This window comes from Sander lucioperca, chromosome 11 (assembly GCF_008315115.2).
Source record: "Sander lucioperca isolate FBNREF2018 chromosome 11, SLUC_FBN_1.2, whole genome shotgun sequence".
NCBI lineage: Eukaryota > Metazoa > Chordata > Actinopteri > Perciformes > Percidae > Sander > Sander lucioperca.
In genome coordinates, this window is record NC_050183.1 from 12,397,955 (window position 1) to 12,414,986 (window position 17,032).

Below are 17,032 nucleotides of genomic sequence, written 5' to 3' on the forward strand. Positions count from 1 at the left end.
ACTCTAACATGTTTTGATTTATCTTGACAGAAAATATCATCTTCTGCTAAATGTGTTAGGTTGAATTTTTGGAAAAGGAAAATGGGTCCTTCGATTTACTGGCAAAAGCTTTTATTTGGTTGGGTCCTGTGTCTAGGCTCGCATTTCTTCTTTACTTTATTTTAAGTAGAACCTTTTAGGTTAGAACCATGGTGCTTTCCAGATAGGACATGACAAGATGAGGAGATAGGACTGTTAAAATATGATTATAAAAGAGAATATTAAAATAAGATAAATACAGAAGGATAATATTATAAATTACATAATAAGACAGCTAAATTATAACTCAGCTATAATACAAGGCTAATAAATAAAACACTGAGTTAAAGAAGATACTTATATATCAATATTTCTTTCTCATTAACTCTAAAGGAATGCAACATCTGAGGAACAAAAAACATTTAGGCAATGCTATAAAAAAATAGATTTTGAGGCATGATTTAAAGCTGCATTAAAGCTGCATTAATTGACTTGGTATACTTGACATAGTATCAAATAATAAAACTATTTTGGTGAATGTGTTAGCAAACTGTTGCCTATTTGCACATCCAGCAGACAGAGCAACATTAGCATTCCTTTGGCGTTGTGCTTCTTGCTGACATTCACTCTTTTTTATATTTTAGCTCTGGTTTGGTCTTTACAAACTCTTGAGAAATATATCTGGCTCTTAAGGTGCTACAGTAAATGCTCCACTATGTTCACCAGCTAGTTGCTACTTTTCTGTCTGTGTTTGGCGATGGACAGGTAGCATACAGTGGGTTTATTACAGCTTTTTAGCTGATAACAGCTGCATGCTGTGGCTGAAAATGAGGTTGAGAGCGGAGTTATGGGACAGAAAACCAATACATTGATCCAAAATAGATTAAAAGTCTCCATAGGGCTGAACCTTACTGCAGAGTTTGGTGATAATTCTATGATGGTTTCTTACTACTAGTGACCCCTTTCAATTACACCTAGTAATTTGCTCCATTGGTTATGTAAAATGATTGATCAGTGTAGCTTTACAAACATACAACCTATTTTTTCCTGAAAATAAGCCAAACAATGTACTTGCAGCTGTTGAAAATCACATAGTGACTTAGTTCGTGCAGCACCTTTATGTTGTATGTTGGTGCAGTGCTTATGCACATACATACAGTACTGTAAACATAAAAAAATAGTATATTCTCTGGCTAAGGCTGGTTTCCTGGAAGACCCACTCTGTTCCGGGAAGTAGAGGGACACACTAAACAGCAGCACAATTATGTTTTTATGTGACAGGTGTTTATTGGAGTCACAGAACACGCAGAGATACTGAGTGATTTACAGCATCATGCTAGTAGTGGTGATGTCATGGTTAAATTTACAGCCTGCTATGACTGTGACTTTCGTGGGCGTGCATGTGTGTGCATTCACTTTTCTATCCATGTAAGCAATACATACACTAGTTGTAGGATGTACATTGACTTCCTGTGTAGGATGATAACTTTCATATTTTGGTTTTCCATTCATAGAGATCAAACGTTTTCTATTGCTTTCAAATACATAAGAACAAACAATTAGTATATTCTTGGATGAATTCTGTGATACTAAACGTGCCTGTGTGTGATCTCAGATCTGTAAAGTGCCCCACGTTGCGGCTCCTCTGACGCTCCATGCCTCAGTGATCACAGGGCCGTTGTGGGACGGGCATTCTCTCCAGGCTGCTGTCATTATTATTCAGGACCCGGGAAATGGTTTTCACAAGCTGTCCTCTAACAGCTGAGCAGGGTCTGGGGTTAAACTGGTTACAGAATCACTTGGCACTGCTGCCCTTCTGAAGAGCACATCAGTGGGAATATGAGAATCTAGGTCAATGACAGATAAATGAGGTGTCAAAAATAAAGTTCATTGGAGCTTGGATAATAAAATTGCAGTTGTTTCTAAAACATTTCCATGACTTAACAGTATTCAATCTAGAAGAAACATATACTGTGCGTTATTTTCCTACAGACTGCTGCATCAAAGGCGACTGTGTTATAATGTGACATTACTGTGTGGCTACAGTATAGCTATTTTTAGTGTTGACTTCAGGAATAGAGACAAGGTAATTCTACACAGGAGCTAAATTCACAGCTCTATAGTCAAAATTTCTACGTATCATGTTTTATTATTCAACGCTTACATGTGGGTGTCCCTGAGACTCAGGACATACATGTACAGTATGACAACACAGAGAGAAAGCTGCACTTACATGTGTTGAGTTGATTGAGTGTCTTGTGTGCGTATGTGACAATTTAGAGAGTGCGGACAATGTGTGGCCTCTGGTCTTGGCAGGGCAGGGTTAGCTCTGTCAGTCTCATGTTGTGAGGCGAAGGGGTGTGACATTTAAATCTGTCCCTTCGAGAAGGACGATTTCGTGTGTGTCTGTTTTTCTGTGTGTGTGTCAGCGGTAAGAGTTTTAGAGGGGGGTTTGCAGAAAATGTTAAAAAGGTCATTGCTCTTTACACTGTTTCACTTTGAAAAGGTGACTCTCTCTTTCTCTCCCCCTCTGTGTCTCTATCCCCCTCTGTTTGTCTGTCTGTCTGTCTGTCTGTCTCTCAGATAAGTTGTTTGGAAAGCGGCTGCTGCAGGCTGGGAGACACATCATGTCTCATAAGTCTTGGATGAAAACGGTGCCCACGGAGAACTGTGATGTCCTCATGACATTTGCAGGTCAAGCACTCACACACACTCACTCACTCACTCACGTGTTTGTCTTTTATATATATTATACTCTTTTCTATACCAGAAAGTACTTGGCATTTTGGCTTGAAAAGTTTAAAAAAAATTAAGTTGCCAAATAATTATCTGTATAATCGGCTAATAATTTCAGCTCCATAAACCAACAAGTCTTGACCCTCAGACAGCCCTTGATGAAGGAACTTTCCAGTTGTTCCTCACACACACACATTATGTAAAAGTACAAGAGCACACACACAGACACACACACAGACACATTTGCATTATACAATTTAACACAAATTTGATATGAAACATCCTTTGATTTTAATGCTCCAACATTCACTGCAGCTCCACAAAGTGTTGAATGTGATCTTATTCCATAATTTCATTCTGAATTTGTGTTATGAATATAAAGCTGTAAATTTAACTTTTCATTTTGCAGGCAAGGAAGAAAGCAATACTCTTTTATTTGTTTTTATTTCCCCCATTTAAATTAATTAATAGATTATTGTTTATCTCTTAAAAAACACAGAGATCCCAACCTACCGCTGAGCAGTAGGAATCAATACAATTACTGTTGATAATAAAGATGAAGATCATGACTACAACATTGATCATCCTACTTCACTTAACTTTCTTAGCCATAGCCCGAAGAACAGAAAAAACGCTTTATGAGCAGTTTCAATCTCTGAACCAGCTGAGAAAGCATGAGAAGAGAAGTGTTTGTTAGTAATACTCTTTACCTCCAGCTGCTGCTCAGGAATAAATACTGTAGTACAAGACTGTGGGAGTACTCCGGCAGCTCCCCTGTACAGTGATGCGTGGGTGTGGTTGGAAATGTATTTTATACTTTTCCTGCTACAGACACTACAGATGACCACACGTTGCTATGGCTACTGAACCACATCCGGCTGGGAATTCCAGAGCTCATCATCCAAATACGACATCACAAGCACACACGAGTCTACGCATTCTTCGTCACCGCTACATATGAAAAGTAAGGACTCTCTACAAAGGTTTTCTATTGTTAGCAATGCATTTTTGCAAGGGTGTATTTAGTCATGATCTTAACAGTTTAGCTTTTCATTATTTATTAATCTGTAATTTCTTTAAATTAATTGAGTGTTTGTTTTTACTATAAAATGTCAGAAAATTGTGAAAATGTTCATCACAGTTTCCCAGAACACAAGGTAACATCTTCAAATGTCTTGTTTTGTCAGATTAATCAGTCCAAAACATATTCAATATATATTCAATTAATAATAACATTAGCAGCAAATCCTCACATAATTAAGAGTATGAAAAATAAAAGAAGGCAAACATTAGGGTACAATATCGCATGGGCAATGAATGCACAGAACAGCCAATGGGAACTCTCACACTCTCTCTCTGAAATGACCTGTGATGGACCAAAGTCCCTCGTCACGGGCTAGATTATCTAAAGCCTGGAAACAGAGCCAAGAGGAGGTGCAGAAGTCTAGTTTTCTCTCAAACCACTGAATTACAATACACTGAAAGATTATTACGATTTTTTTGCCCAATGACACCAAAAATAAAGTGCCTACCACTCAAAGGAACAGTTTGACTCTTTCTTGCCCAATTAGATGTGGAAATCAATTCCATTCTTGTGTCTGTTAAATGTGAAACTACAGATCAGTTCGATTAGTTTAGCAGTTAGATTAGTTTAGCACAAAGTCTGGAAACAAAGGGTAACAGCTGAACTGGCTCTGTCCGCAGTTAACAAACTTAGCCTACCAGCACTTTTAAAGCTTACTAACACGTTATATCTTGTTTGTTTAACACGCACAAAGACTTCCAGTTTAGCTTCATGTTTATGCTATGTTTTATGCTAAACTAAGCTAACTGTCCACCGACTGTACCTTCATGTTTAGCGTGCAGATATGAGAGTGATAGCCTACATTAATCCTCTCATCTAACTCTTGGCAAGAAAGTAAATAAACATGTTTCCCAAAATGTCAAACTATTCCTTCAAACTGATTACCTTATTTCCAGACTTATAAAGATACCTCCTTTTGATAGCTTTAGCTGAACAATATTCCAACTTTGCCTAACAAATCTGAAAACGCTGTGGGATTTCGTCCTTGCTGTTATGTCCATGACCTGCTATAGGTACAATAGTGCTACTATTACTGCTGTTTTAACTGTTGCTGTGTGAATTAATCACCCTGTCTCACGCTGGAAACAACACAGGCAAGAAGCTACAGCAGTAACTTTTCTCAACAGAGACAAAAAATATAAACTGCCAAATGAATAATGCAGTGTACTGTATATCACTGCTTCTTCTAGAACTGTAGTTTAAGGTTTAGTTATTTTTAAATGCTACTACTTTTAAGACAAAAATATCCTGGCTGTTCTGTGCTAGTGTCAAATTTTACCTAGTTTATTGTTGTATTATATTTAGCTGCAGCTATAGTAAGCACAGTAGCTCATACACAGTGAATCATTAGTGAGGCTGCCGCGATGCCTGGTTTACTGTATCAGCACCACTGCTCTGCTTCTGGCTGCAGGTTATTTAAAATTTTGCAGAAGGTTAGAGTCAGGCTAAACAGTATGGATTGTGTTTACTTTGATTACACTGCCCAGACACAGTCTCTTGTTTGGAAAATATCCCCATGGGAATTGGGGATGAGCCCAGGGTCATTTTAATCTTAGCATTGACTTTGGTGTATAAATACTGAGAAATACAATCCAGGGGATAAGGGTGTCACTCGCTGTTCCATATTGCATTTCACCTCTTGACATGTCCTCTCTGCTGACTGTGCATTTAACAACGGGCCTCTTGAAAACCCTAAGAGTCTCTCAACCAAACCTTTTTACCAGTGAATGGAATAGGAATAGACAGATGGTGCAAAGAGAGAACAAGAGAGAAAGAGAAGGAAGTAAAGTAGAAAGACAAAGAGAAAACAAAAGGGAGGGTAATGTGGTAGGAGGATGAGGAGAGAGTGCTTTCTGAAAGTGTGCCAGTGGGTTTCAGATGGAATGCTCGAGTAAAATGATTGCTGTGTGACACGAAGCGCACTCTCCTCTCTTTTTCTTTCTCTACACACACACATACACACACACACACACACACACACACACACCTGCTGTTAGATAGGTTGACCTACATTTTATGTGATAAAAAAAATAACCCAGAAAGTGTTCCATCCTTTCAAACTCACCTTGAATAGTCATTCATTTTGCATACTAAAGCGGTGATCATTTTCCTTTTAATCCCTCCTATGTGAGAATACCAGCTGAGGACTCCAGGTGTGTTAGCTGTCAAATGTAGGCTTGTTTTATATTATCCTATCAACTGAAATGGCGAAATGCTCCTTCTTCATTATGTTTTGTTTTGAAAGAGAGACTTGTGTAGAAAATCTGGGTAGGAGATCAAAACAGCTGAGGTCACAGATTAAGTGCTGCTATTTGTGGTATTTTCAGAAAGTCTCCATTCATTGCTTTGAAAACAATGGTAACAGAAAGTACAAATGTAGCATTTAACATACACAGACAGTAAATGTCCTCCTCCTCCTCCTCCTCCTCCTCCTCCTCCTCTTTTCATAGCTGGCATACTCTCCATTACTCATGTCTCAGCTCTGAGTGGGCAATTTACAGCATGCTGTCCGGTTCTGCTGAGTTTCTACATTACGTCTGATAGATATTTGCTTAATTAGCATAAACCTTACGTGCAGTGCTCTCTCATAGCAGGAATCTGCTTTTTTACAAGGTTAGCTTTGTCCACACATTCCCTTTGACTGCATCTCCTAATTAAGACTCCTTGTATTTGGGGGGAAAGAGTGTAAAAGGTGATAACGTTTTTGATTAAATAAGAAAGGGGGAATCTCATCAAGATTCCTGGCAGCAGCAGGAGCTGCGCACCTCTGAAAGGCCTTTCAGTTATTGGCTTAGATTATTAAACAGTTGGTTTAAATAGATTCAGCCTGTTTTTTTTCTCAGACAAGGACCTTTATCGTGATGGTGCTGCACACTAAGCAGTATTCAGCAGTGATACTGAAGCTTACACCTCACATTTCTGTTGTAATCCATCATGGTGCTGATCGTACTTCACTGTACTGCCCTGTGCTGCATGATGGATGGATGTTACAGGCCTACCTAGGCTGTGCTCCTATATAAACTATATATACATGTACATGTGACAGAGAGAGGTGAGCTGTCTGCCTGGAAGGAACAGAGGGCATGGTGCTGCATTATTACCGCGATTTCAGCACAAAGCCGCCGTGAAGGACAGAAGGAGAGGAGAAGAGGGTGATGGGATAAAGGAGGAGGAGGGGGAGAATGAGACAAAGGAGAGGATAAAGAGTAGACAGAGTGGCTGGAGAAAGGAGGAGGCGAAGAGGGGAAGAGAGGAGACATGGAGTAAGGGCTGATGGGAAATGAGATGATGAGAGTGATGGGGTTAAAGCATTAGAGGAGAGTTCAGATGACTTTAACACTATGAAGGACAATCCATCTCTGCTAATGTTTGCTGTTGTTTTTTGTAATCCAATTAAGAAACTGGCTGAATACACTGTGGTCATTTCCAGCAAAATGTAAAATGTTGTCTACGTAGCTAGATATTTGTTCAGCTATCCACAATAGAACTGCCACTAAGAATTGTTTTCATAATTTATTCAGCCGCTGATCTTTTTTGACAAATGTATTAATAGTTGATTCAATAAAAATGTCATAAAATAGTGAAAGATGCCCATCACAATTTCCCATTGCACATAAGGAAATCTTGATATTGCTTGTATTGTCCAACCAACAGTCTAAATGCCAAAACGATCACGTTTACAATTATATGAAACAGAGGAAAGCCGCAAATCCTTACATTTGAGGAGTTGGAAGTAGAGAAAGTTTGGCCATTTTGCTGAATAAATAACATAATTGATTATCACAACTGTTGTTGATTAAAGTAAACATTAAAAAGGAACTTTCAGGATGTAGGTACAAGTCCCTCAAAGTCAAAGAACAAGTTTATTAAAAATTCAATATTCAACAATCGTGCTGGGAAAAGTCCATTGTTGAAAAGGGAAGAGGTACCAACTTTATAATGACGATGTGACTAACGGATGATCTGATAATCTGAAGATCTAAATAATTTGAAAAACAACACTCTACGCTGTTACTACCACTACTGTTCTCTCCAACATCATAGATTGAAGACATCTAATACTCTGTAACACCATCAGGATTTGTTGTTGTTTGAGGTCTCTCGTTGTTGTCCTGCAGTTTGTTGCGAGGTGCTGAGGAGATAGGACTGAGGAAAGCTGTGAAGCCCGAATTTGGTGGAGGAACACGAAACTACTCCTGTGATGAGGACTACATCTATGAGAACATCGAGAGCGAGCTGTGTTTCTTTACTTCACAGGTTAGTATCAGCGCACACACACACACACACACACACACACACACACACACAAGTAAATATGCTGTCAAGAAATCACCTGAAATTACTCTCTCCTCGCATTCGCTGCAGGAGAGGCAGAGCATCATTAAATACTGGCTAGACAATCTACGTGCCAAACATGGGGAGGTGCTTCATAATATCAACTTCCTGGAGGGCCAGCCGATTAGTAAGTTGCATCCTTTATCAGCACACTCTGTGATATTTGTCTTTATGAAACAGAAGGCAGTTCTTTGGCAAGTTTTGGAAATAATCCCTCAGTTGGTTTGGGTTTAAAATGATTGGAAGCATTATTGTGATGGATTTGATGGTTTAATGTCGCTGATAGGTTTCTCTAAGTAGCTAATAAATGTAAAGTAATTTTAACTTACTTTGTTATGTTTTTTTTATTCTCTGAAGTCCCGGAGCTGAGTGCGCGAGGTGTGATCCAGCAGGTATTTCCTCTCCATGAGCAGAGGATCCTCAGTCAGCTGATGAAGTCCTGGGTCCAGGCTGTTTGTGAGAAACAACCTTTAGGTTAGTAGAACATGATATTTCCTGATATGCATAACACTCAAGAAACAACATCAGAAAGTACTTTTGACGTAGTTTGCTCTTGTTTCTATCCTCTAAAAATACCTGTGTAATATTATCCTCCTAATTTATCATTTTTCACTTGTGTTTACAGATGATATCTGTGACTACTTTGGGGTGAAGATTGCCATGTATTTTGCCTGGCTGGGATTTTACACCACTTCTATGTTATATCCTGCTGTGATCGGCTTCGTGCTGTGGATGCTCACTGAGTCGGATCAGGTGAGGAGAGAACCTATCGTAGCCTCAAACAACTTAAATCACCAAAAATGATCAGTCTTAAGTCTGTGTGTCTGTGTTTTTGTGTTGCTTCAGACGAGCCGTGACATCTGCTGTGTGGTGTTTGCACTTTTCAACGTGGTGTGGGCCACTCTGTTTCTGGAGCGGTGGAAGAGGAGGGGGGCTGAGCTGGCATTCAAGTGGGGAACACTGGATACGCCAGCTGAATCCCTGGAGGAACCACGGCCTCAGTTCCGGGTGAGATAAACAAAAACTCTGACTCCTTCCATCTTCCTATCCCCCCCTTTTTTTCAGGCCCTTTCATGCTCTCTCTTTCTCTCTCCCTCTCTCTCGGCAGGGAGTGAAGCGCTGCAGTCCCGTAACAGGATGTGAGGAGTTCTACTATCCTCCGTGGCGGAGGCGTGTATTCAGGTGGCTGGTCAGCCTGCCCATCTGTATCCTCTGTCTCTGCTTCGTCTTCCTGGTCATGCTCATCTGCTTTGAGCTGCAGGTCAGACAGCTGTCAGCATCTGTTTCCTACGTGTCCTGCCTGTATAAATGTAGCAATAATAGTTTAGATGGTAAATATCTCTTTACCCTGCATCTGTCCTTGTTTAGTTTCGTCAAATTTCTTTTATGGGTGGATGTAATGATGCAGCAAGCCTGTTAAACATCTACAGGCTGTGGGTGGAACTTGATGCAAATAAAACCAAGAGAAAATAATTAATACCTCCTCCTTTAAAATGTTGTGAACACATCTGCTATGAACGCCCCCTGATGCTTTTGTCTCAGAGGTGAAGAGTAAAAAGCTGCCATTGTGTCTCTGCAGGAGTTTGTGATGGGGATCAAGGAAATGCCTCGGCTAGCTCGCTTCATCCCCAAAATCATGCTAGCTATCACTGTGACTGCATGTGACGAGGTGTACAGGAAAATCGCTTGCTGGCTCAATGACATGGGTAAGAGTCAAGCTTCCAGATATATCCACATCTACATTCAGAGCAGTTCATCTCTTAATAGATCATCTTTCATCTGAGAATCTTGAACACTTCTCGTGAATCTTTAGTAATCCCTTGTAAACTCTAATTAGTAATTACTTTCAATTTTACTATATATTACATTGTTTACGAGTGGTAAGGGGTGATTCATATTGTTTCTCCACAGAAAACTATAGACTCCAGAGTGCCTATGAGAAAAATCTCATCATCAAAATGGTTCTTGTGAGTGTATTTTCATTACATAATATCTAAACTACCCATGTTTTTTAGAAACTTTTTTTTAAACGTTCCTGTTCACACAGATTTCTTCTTAATGACACCTGGCATTTCTTTCTCTTACAGTTTCAGTTTGTAAATTCTTATCTCAGCCTTTTTTACATTGGATTCTACCTCAAAGACATTGAGCGCCTGAAAGAGGTAAGAAACATCCCAGCTCTGATGTTCCTCTGTCACGCATTATCCTCAGCAATTCATTTGGCCTCCAACATCTGTCGTTCTTCCATAATTTCCATAACCATCCATCTGCACATCTCATCCATTTGTCCATCTGTGGAAGATGCTGCTGGTGTTGTCCCTGTTAAGGAGTCTGCAACGGCAGGTCCGGATCAATCTGCTTCCTTACCTCTTCTTCAAGATCCAGATGCTTGTGGTTTCTGTTCCCTGGTTCTTCAGGGCTTTACTCAAGTCCAAAGTATGATCCCTGTATATCCACTGTCTGGGAAAGAGGTCAAAGTTCAATTTCTGACCACCTGGGTCTTAACCTTGCATGCTCCGTGCCGATGGCGACATGAACTTGAACTACCAACCTGCTTTGTATAAAATGATACAGTGTGTGTTTTGATTGTCTGGTGAAAACCGTGCAACTTCAAGAAGATTCAAAACCCAATTAAATATTTTAAAATATAATCACGTCAAATATAATCCTGTTTTTCCTGCTTCTTAACAACTCCAAATTTTGGAGACACATGGCTTTCACCAGACAGAAATGATAGATGGGTGGTGTGATGCGATAGAGAATTTAAAATGTAGCAGTCAGAAGATAATGTTTGATTGTTTCAATGATTGGTTTTTATTTCTGACTGATTGAGTACAAATTGTGCCTCCTCGCCTGCATATATGAGCATCATTTCTAGTTACAATAGTTGAGAGGTTTTGCCTTTTTTTTCCTTTGACATGGGAATGTGGAGTCAATGTGGATTTTTTTTATTGGCCTTTTTCTTTCGTGCGGGTTTGTGGGAATTGTTTTTCCGATACAACTCTCACCCCTCACACACTTAATTTCTCACTCTGTCTGCCACTTCATTGAGCTTGTCATATTCTGTTAACATCGCCTGACTTCCATGTCTGATTCCCAACCAGCCCAGCTTCTGCAAACATTTGTCACAGCATATTTACCTTTTTGCTAAACAATCATTCCACTTACAACTGCATTACAACACAAGGGTTAAATAGCATTGAAAGATATAAGTCGACAGGATTATGATTATGATCATTTCCATAGGCCTACTGCAAACCAATAGCTGTCAAAGGTAGAGTGTAGTCTAGCCAACTGGTGTAGTCTAGGGGTATCACAATTTTGATTTTAAATCGAAAATCGATTGAAATGAGCTTTCGATTTTGACTATTGAAATCAGAAGCAGGTTTGGCGATTCCCCTAGTATTTTTCTCTCTCCACCCCCACCTACTTGTACACATCCAAAGAAAAGATCTGTGTCTGTTGATTTTTTCTTCAGACAGTGTGCGTTCCATTTGTACTCGGAACTTGGATTTTCCGAGGTCAAAGTCGGAAAACACACCCCCCTGACCTTGGATTTCCGAGCTCGGAACTTGAACCATCGAGTACCTCGAGCAAAAAATCCAACATGGCTGTTCCATGCATCAACAGTTGTGAAAGCTGTAGTAACATACAGTTATAAGCACTTCTTTGTTATTTGTGTCTCACTAAATCAGTCGTACATGCAGTGCTGTCCATATCTGTAGACATGATGTTACGCTGTTTGTATGCACAAAAACAGCGTAATGCGTTTATAAATTGGCATTGCTAACAATGGCTAACCTGGCCAGAGCTAATGAAAACAATGAAAATCCGACTTTATGGACCACATTCAACTCGGGTGTGACGTCATTCCCAGCTTCGGCATCCGAGTTCCGAGGTAAATGGAACGCACCAGCTGGTAGCATGGAGCCACCACGGCCACTGCCGGAGTCAGAGGTGACCAAGAAACAGAACTGGAAAAATCCTCCTGCTTCCCTGAATTCACCGGTGTGTGGCAACATTTTGCCTTTCCCAGTGAGTGAGTTATGTAAACAAACAACGAAGGTAAAGCATGTGTGCTCCAACGGGACTCCATGGTGCCTTCAGGTACACCTCGTTAAGGGGAGACATTACAGGCAAAAGTTTATTTTTTCAATTTTGAGTTTTTGGGCTATTTTACTTCCATAACATGTCTTCTTTCAGACTATTGGAAAAGAAACATCCAAAATACACATTTAGATGTTTATTTTTACTACACCTTGTCTATCTGTGCCTGTACATTTCTGCTAAATTGACCAAAAGCCAGTATTGGATAATTTAAACATAAACATTTCAGAAAAGCTCGTCCTAATGTAACTAATCAACTGGGGAAGTTTCATGTTGTTATCTATTAGTAAAATTGTAACCTAAAAAGTCAAAACGCATCGTGAATTTAGAGAATCGTGACCTTAGTGTAGTCATTTAAGTGTCTGAAATGAAAACCATCTGGTGTGATCTGTGGCGTATCTGTGCCGACTGTTCTAGTAGGTAGCAGTGGAAGAACAGTATCTCCTTTTCTCCATTTCTGAGGTCTCCCATCATTGACCGAAAGTAACATTCTGTCCACGTTCCAGGAAATCATTGTGGTTTTGTGTTTGCATTTTGTGCTGTAGCTAGAAAAATGTTTGTGTTGGCATTATTTGACTTGGAAACAATTGCTTTTAGATTGAAGCCAGTAGATAGTGAGCTTTGTGATGCTGCAATTCTTGTATTATTTGTAGTATGCGTATCCTCTGGGTGTATACTAAAGGTCTGCTGAAGACGGACTCACTGCTCGGTTTTGTGTGTTAAAGGATCATTCTGGTTTATTACAACTTGGGTTCTATTTTCATAGTTTTGGCCAACATTTCTATCAGTTTTGACAATATTTACTTGCTGAGATCTGGAAACAAAGCAACATTACTACATTAAAGCTTGATGGGTCAAAAGACATGAGCAGTCAGCCAATCACACAGGTCATAACCATATTAACTAAACAACTTTATTTGGAAGTAAAACTGACATCAGCTCACTCAAAATGATGGGAATAATAGTTTGGGTTATAATAGTTATTGGCAAGCTTTGCCATCCTGAGGGGTTGTTTAAAACCTGTATGAAAGTCTGACTGCTTATGTTACTTGCCCTGTCAGACTTCTCTTTTGTGATGTTGCTGTGATCTCATATCTCTGCAATTATCTTGAGTACACTGTTATTACACAAAGTAATGAGGCTCCAAATCATGAAATATACTCAGGTTGAATAAACCTGAATTATCCTTCTAGTTTAGCTTATTTGTTATTTCTGTTGTGTGTGTAATTTCGATTTGTTCAGCAAGGTATGAGTATTACTGAAAGGCCTTAAGTGTCAATGTTCATCTGTCATTGGCCTTAATGCATCATACGGTATGCCATTAAAATGTTGTTTCAATGGTCTTAAAAGGCACATCCACAGTGAATCACACTGTCCAAAAAAACTGCAGCTGCAATACTCCCTGTTGTTTTTTTCAAACATATTCCACTTCTGGGCCCCAATCAGTGATAGATGACATTTGTAATGTATATATGTTTCTGTTCTGCTGGTCCTCTTTTTTACATTCCGTCATTTCCAACCCCTTGCAGTGTTTCTTTTAAATGCTCTGATTAGTTGGGCAATATATCCACAGCCTGTTCACTCAGTGTGGTAATCAGTGTGGTAATTTTTTCTGAATGTTTCTCTCTGTCCTTGTCAGATGCTGGCCACTCTGCTCATCATACGCCAGTTCCTTCAAAATGTGAAGGAGGTGCTGCAGCCTTATCTATATGAGCGCCACAAGCTGGGCGAGCTCACACTGCGAGCTGTGTGGGACCTGCTGCTCTCAGTGCTGCTGAAATACGCACGACTGGCAGCTGGAAAAGCCCAGGTCTCTCCCACCGACCAGGCCATGCCAGGACCTGGACTGAGGGGCACCAGACCCGGGTTGGGGCAGCCAGATAGAAGGTCATATTCATTATCTACAACTCTCATTAGATTAATCAATGCAGTAAACATACACTTGCAAGTATTAACACTGGGATGTCAAAAAGAAGTGAAATGAATCCTTCACTTATTTAATTTGAGAGAAACTGACACTTTGTCATAAGATCAGCATGATGAACAATGACCTTTAAGTGTTTACAGTTGTCATTCACACCAACACTCAAAGCACTGTATCTGCACTTGACATTGTCTGCGCGCTGCATGCAGTTATGATTCATGCCAGACAAACACTGAGGAAATACTGTAGACAGAACACCGCTGTGAGCGGTTAACACACACACATTTTGTCTGATGTCTATTTGTCCCTTCAACTTCTCTCAGGGAAAAAAAGTGTTTGAACGGGGGATGCGGGGTGCCTGATGAGGAGGATGGAGGTGAGAGGGACGAGGCTGACAGCGGGAGGTTCAGTGAAGGAGAGACGGAGGAGGAAAGTCTGATCGACTGTGGTTTGAAGCTGAGGAAAGTCAGCTTCATAGAGAAGGTATAAGCTGTGTGATAACATACATTTATGAAGTGTTATTATGCTGATGCTGTGGCGCTAATGTGTTGTTGTTGTTGTTGTTAAGGTGGACAGAAGGCCAGTCTGCAGTGGGCCCCCCATGGACACCAGTTTCCTGGAGGAGGGGAGCCCCACGATGGTGGAAAAAGGAATGGACCCTGCCTCTGTATTTGAAATGTGTGACGACGACGATGATAATGGCATCCACGATGTGAAGGAGTCAGGGGGGGGAGCGACAGGCGTGGCTGAGGGAATTAATGCTGGTGCCTCTGCCAGCGCTGCCCCACTGCCTTCTGGGTCCGAGAGCAGCACAACAGTGCGACACAGGAGAAGAGGCAGGAGTGTAGAGAGACCTGAGCCTAAGACAAAAAGGGAATCATGGATCGACCCCCCTGAAGAGAGAAGAGAGAGCAACATGCTCACTCAGGCTGAGATGGAGAGCTGCATGCAGACTTATTCTGTAAGCGGGACTGTATACTGACCTTATTCTGTAAACTCCACACAGGCACTGGCAATTTGCATCCTTTGAAATATTTAATTAATTTGTCACTCTGGGTGTTATTGATTTCATATTATGACTAATGGTCATAATAACAGTTTAATCATCACCTCTGCAAGAATGACATTGATTGAGGTCAGGAGGTCTCCTACAGAATCTTTGTAAAACTTCAGTTTAACCCAAATCCTCTCACACATCTTTGAGTTTGTAATCTAACTGGGGCATACCTTTATTGTATAGTTGCAGGCAAAGAAAACTGCACCACATGATTTTTGTGCAGCTCACGGCAATATCGAGAGGGATTTCCAGGGGACTACTTTCTGTGTTTAATTATGGTCAGATTCAAAAACATATTTGGGATGATTTCTGTGATTTGGGAAGCTGTTGGCGACTCATGCTCCGTGTCCCGGTTAATGTAGATGTTGCAGGAATCCTTGTTTCCCAAATCTCTACAATGGTTGAGTAGAATTTTATCATTACCGGTCATAGTCACAATAGACAAAAAACATGAGAATATTACCCAGGTTGACAAAATCTCTTTAAGGTTTTCCAGGAAACTGGAAGTTGAGTTCCTCCATATAATTAGTTTAATTTAGATTAGATAGATATAAAATAACCATAAAATGTTGTATAATAGTAGGTAAACAACTTAGCCATACATGTTGCCAGCTGCCGGGTAACACTGTCATTCTCCTCATACTAAACTCAGGTTTCATACATGTCGTAAATAAGCACTGCAACACGACTCCAACAGAATCCCTCAGCCTTCACAGTTACATGACACATGTCCTGAGTGTGATGTAAATAACACTGGGTTCCAAAAGGTCATAAATTACTAAATGACAACTAAACAAAGATAATGACATCTTTTTTTGTTAATTGGTACCACTGTGCATTGATTTAGTCTACAGAATTGCAGTCTTGTCTTCTAGCTGCATTCAGACTTTGCTTACTTGGTAGAGCTGTGGTTTAATGGTCCACTCTGCACCTCTCAGGACACCTTCCAGGACTACCAAGAGATGTTTGTCCAGTTTGGCTACGTGGTGCTCTTCTCCTCAGCCTTCCCTCTGGCTGCCATGTGTGCTCTCATCAACAACCTCATTGAGATCCGAAGTGATGCCTTTAAGCTCTGCACCGGTCTGCAGAGGCCCTTTGGAATCAGAGTGGAGAGCATCGGCCAGTGGCAGGTCAGAAAGTTAACACAGCCTCGTGAAGTTTTTCTGCCATAGTTGTAAATGGACTGAATTCACTGCCACCCAAAGACAGGGACAATTAAAATAGTTATAGTTATGCTGTCTTTTGTAACAAACACTGGGTTGATATCCATGTTTTAAAGTTAAAGATCATGTAAATGTATCTGTGTAGCAATCACATGAAATTGATCAGTTACTAATAACTGGTTGGAATAACTGAACTGAGCTAAATTAAAATGATTCTTGTGCATAGCACAAAGTCAGTGTTAAGAAACAGCAAAGTTAAACTTTTTTTCTCTCCTTCACAGACTGCGATGGAAGCCATGGGCCTGATTGCCATCATAGTGAATTGCTACCTGATTGGTCAATGCGGTCAGCTACAACGTCTCTTCCCGTGGCTCAGCCCCGAGATGGCCATCATTTCCATCGTCATCCTCGAGGTACTGCTGCTCCTTCCTGCAAGTCTGTCTGAAGTGCTTAGAGCAGTGCTTTTTCAAACTTTTTCTCAGGGCGCCAGCATTTTGTGGCGCAGCACAAATTGTATGATAATCAGAAAATGTGCCAGATATTAAGGCTACAAACAAGTTTACTACTGTCTGTGTTTTTATACCTGCAGAGACTTTGGAGGGTTGTAT

The 17,032-nt window shown here is 40.4% G+C and overlaps 1 protein-coding gene across 3 annotated transcripts in view; it reads left to right on the forward strand.

Moving 5' to 3' along the window:
* The window catches only part of ano8b (anoctamin 8b), a 39,555-nt gene that overhangs the window by 17,370 nt on the left and 5,153 nt on the right, over positions 1-17,032 (forward strand). For 2 of the 3 annotated variants that reach the window (XM_031308436.2, XM_036007083.1), the window contains exons 2-18: positions 2,602-2,712; positions 3,586-3,718; positions 7,957-8,095; positions 8,204-8,300; positions 8,531-8,647; positions 8,799-8,926; positions 9,020-9,181; positions 9,282-9,434; positions 9,753-9,879; positions 10,085-10,140; positions 10,261-10,335; positions 10,475-10,609; positions 13,920-14,167; positions 14,528-14,687; positions 14,773-15,165; positions 16,200-16,391; positions 16,706-16,837. In XM_031308436.2, the coding sequence (XP_031164296.2) occupies positions 2,602-2,712; positions 3,586-3,718; positions 7,957-8,095; positions 8,204-8,300; positions 8,531-8,647; positions 8,799-8,926; positions 9,020-9,181; positions 9,282-9,434; positions 9,753-9,879; positions 10,085-10,140; positions 10,261-10,335; positions 10,475-10,609; positions 13,920-14,167; positions 14,528-14,687; positions 14,773-15,165; positions 16,200-16,391; positions 16,706-16,837 (2,558 nt within the window). The remainder of the gene's footprint in view (positions 1-2,601; positions 2,713-3,585; positions 3,719-7,956; positions 8,096-8,203; positions 8,301-8,530; positions 8,648-8,798; positions 8,927-9,019; positions 9,182-9,281; positions 9,435-9,752; positions 9,880-10,084; positions 10,141-10,260; positions 10,336-10,474; positions 10,610-13,919; positions 14,168-14,527; positions 14,688-14,772; positions 15,166-16,199; positions 16,392-16,705; positions 16,838-17,032) is intronic. The other variant, XM_036007084.1, reaches the window with a different exon arrangement.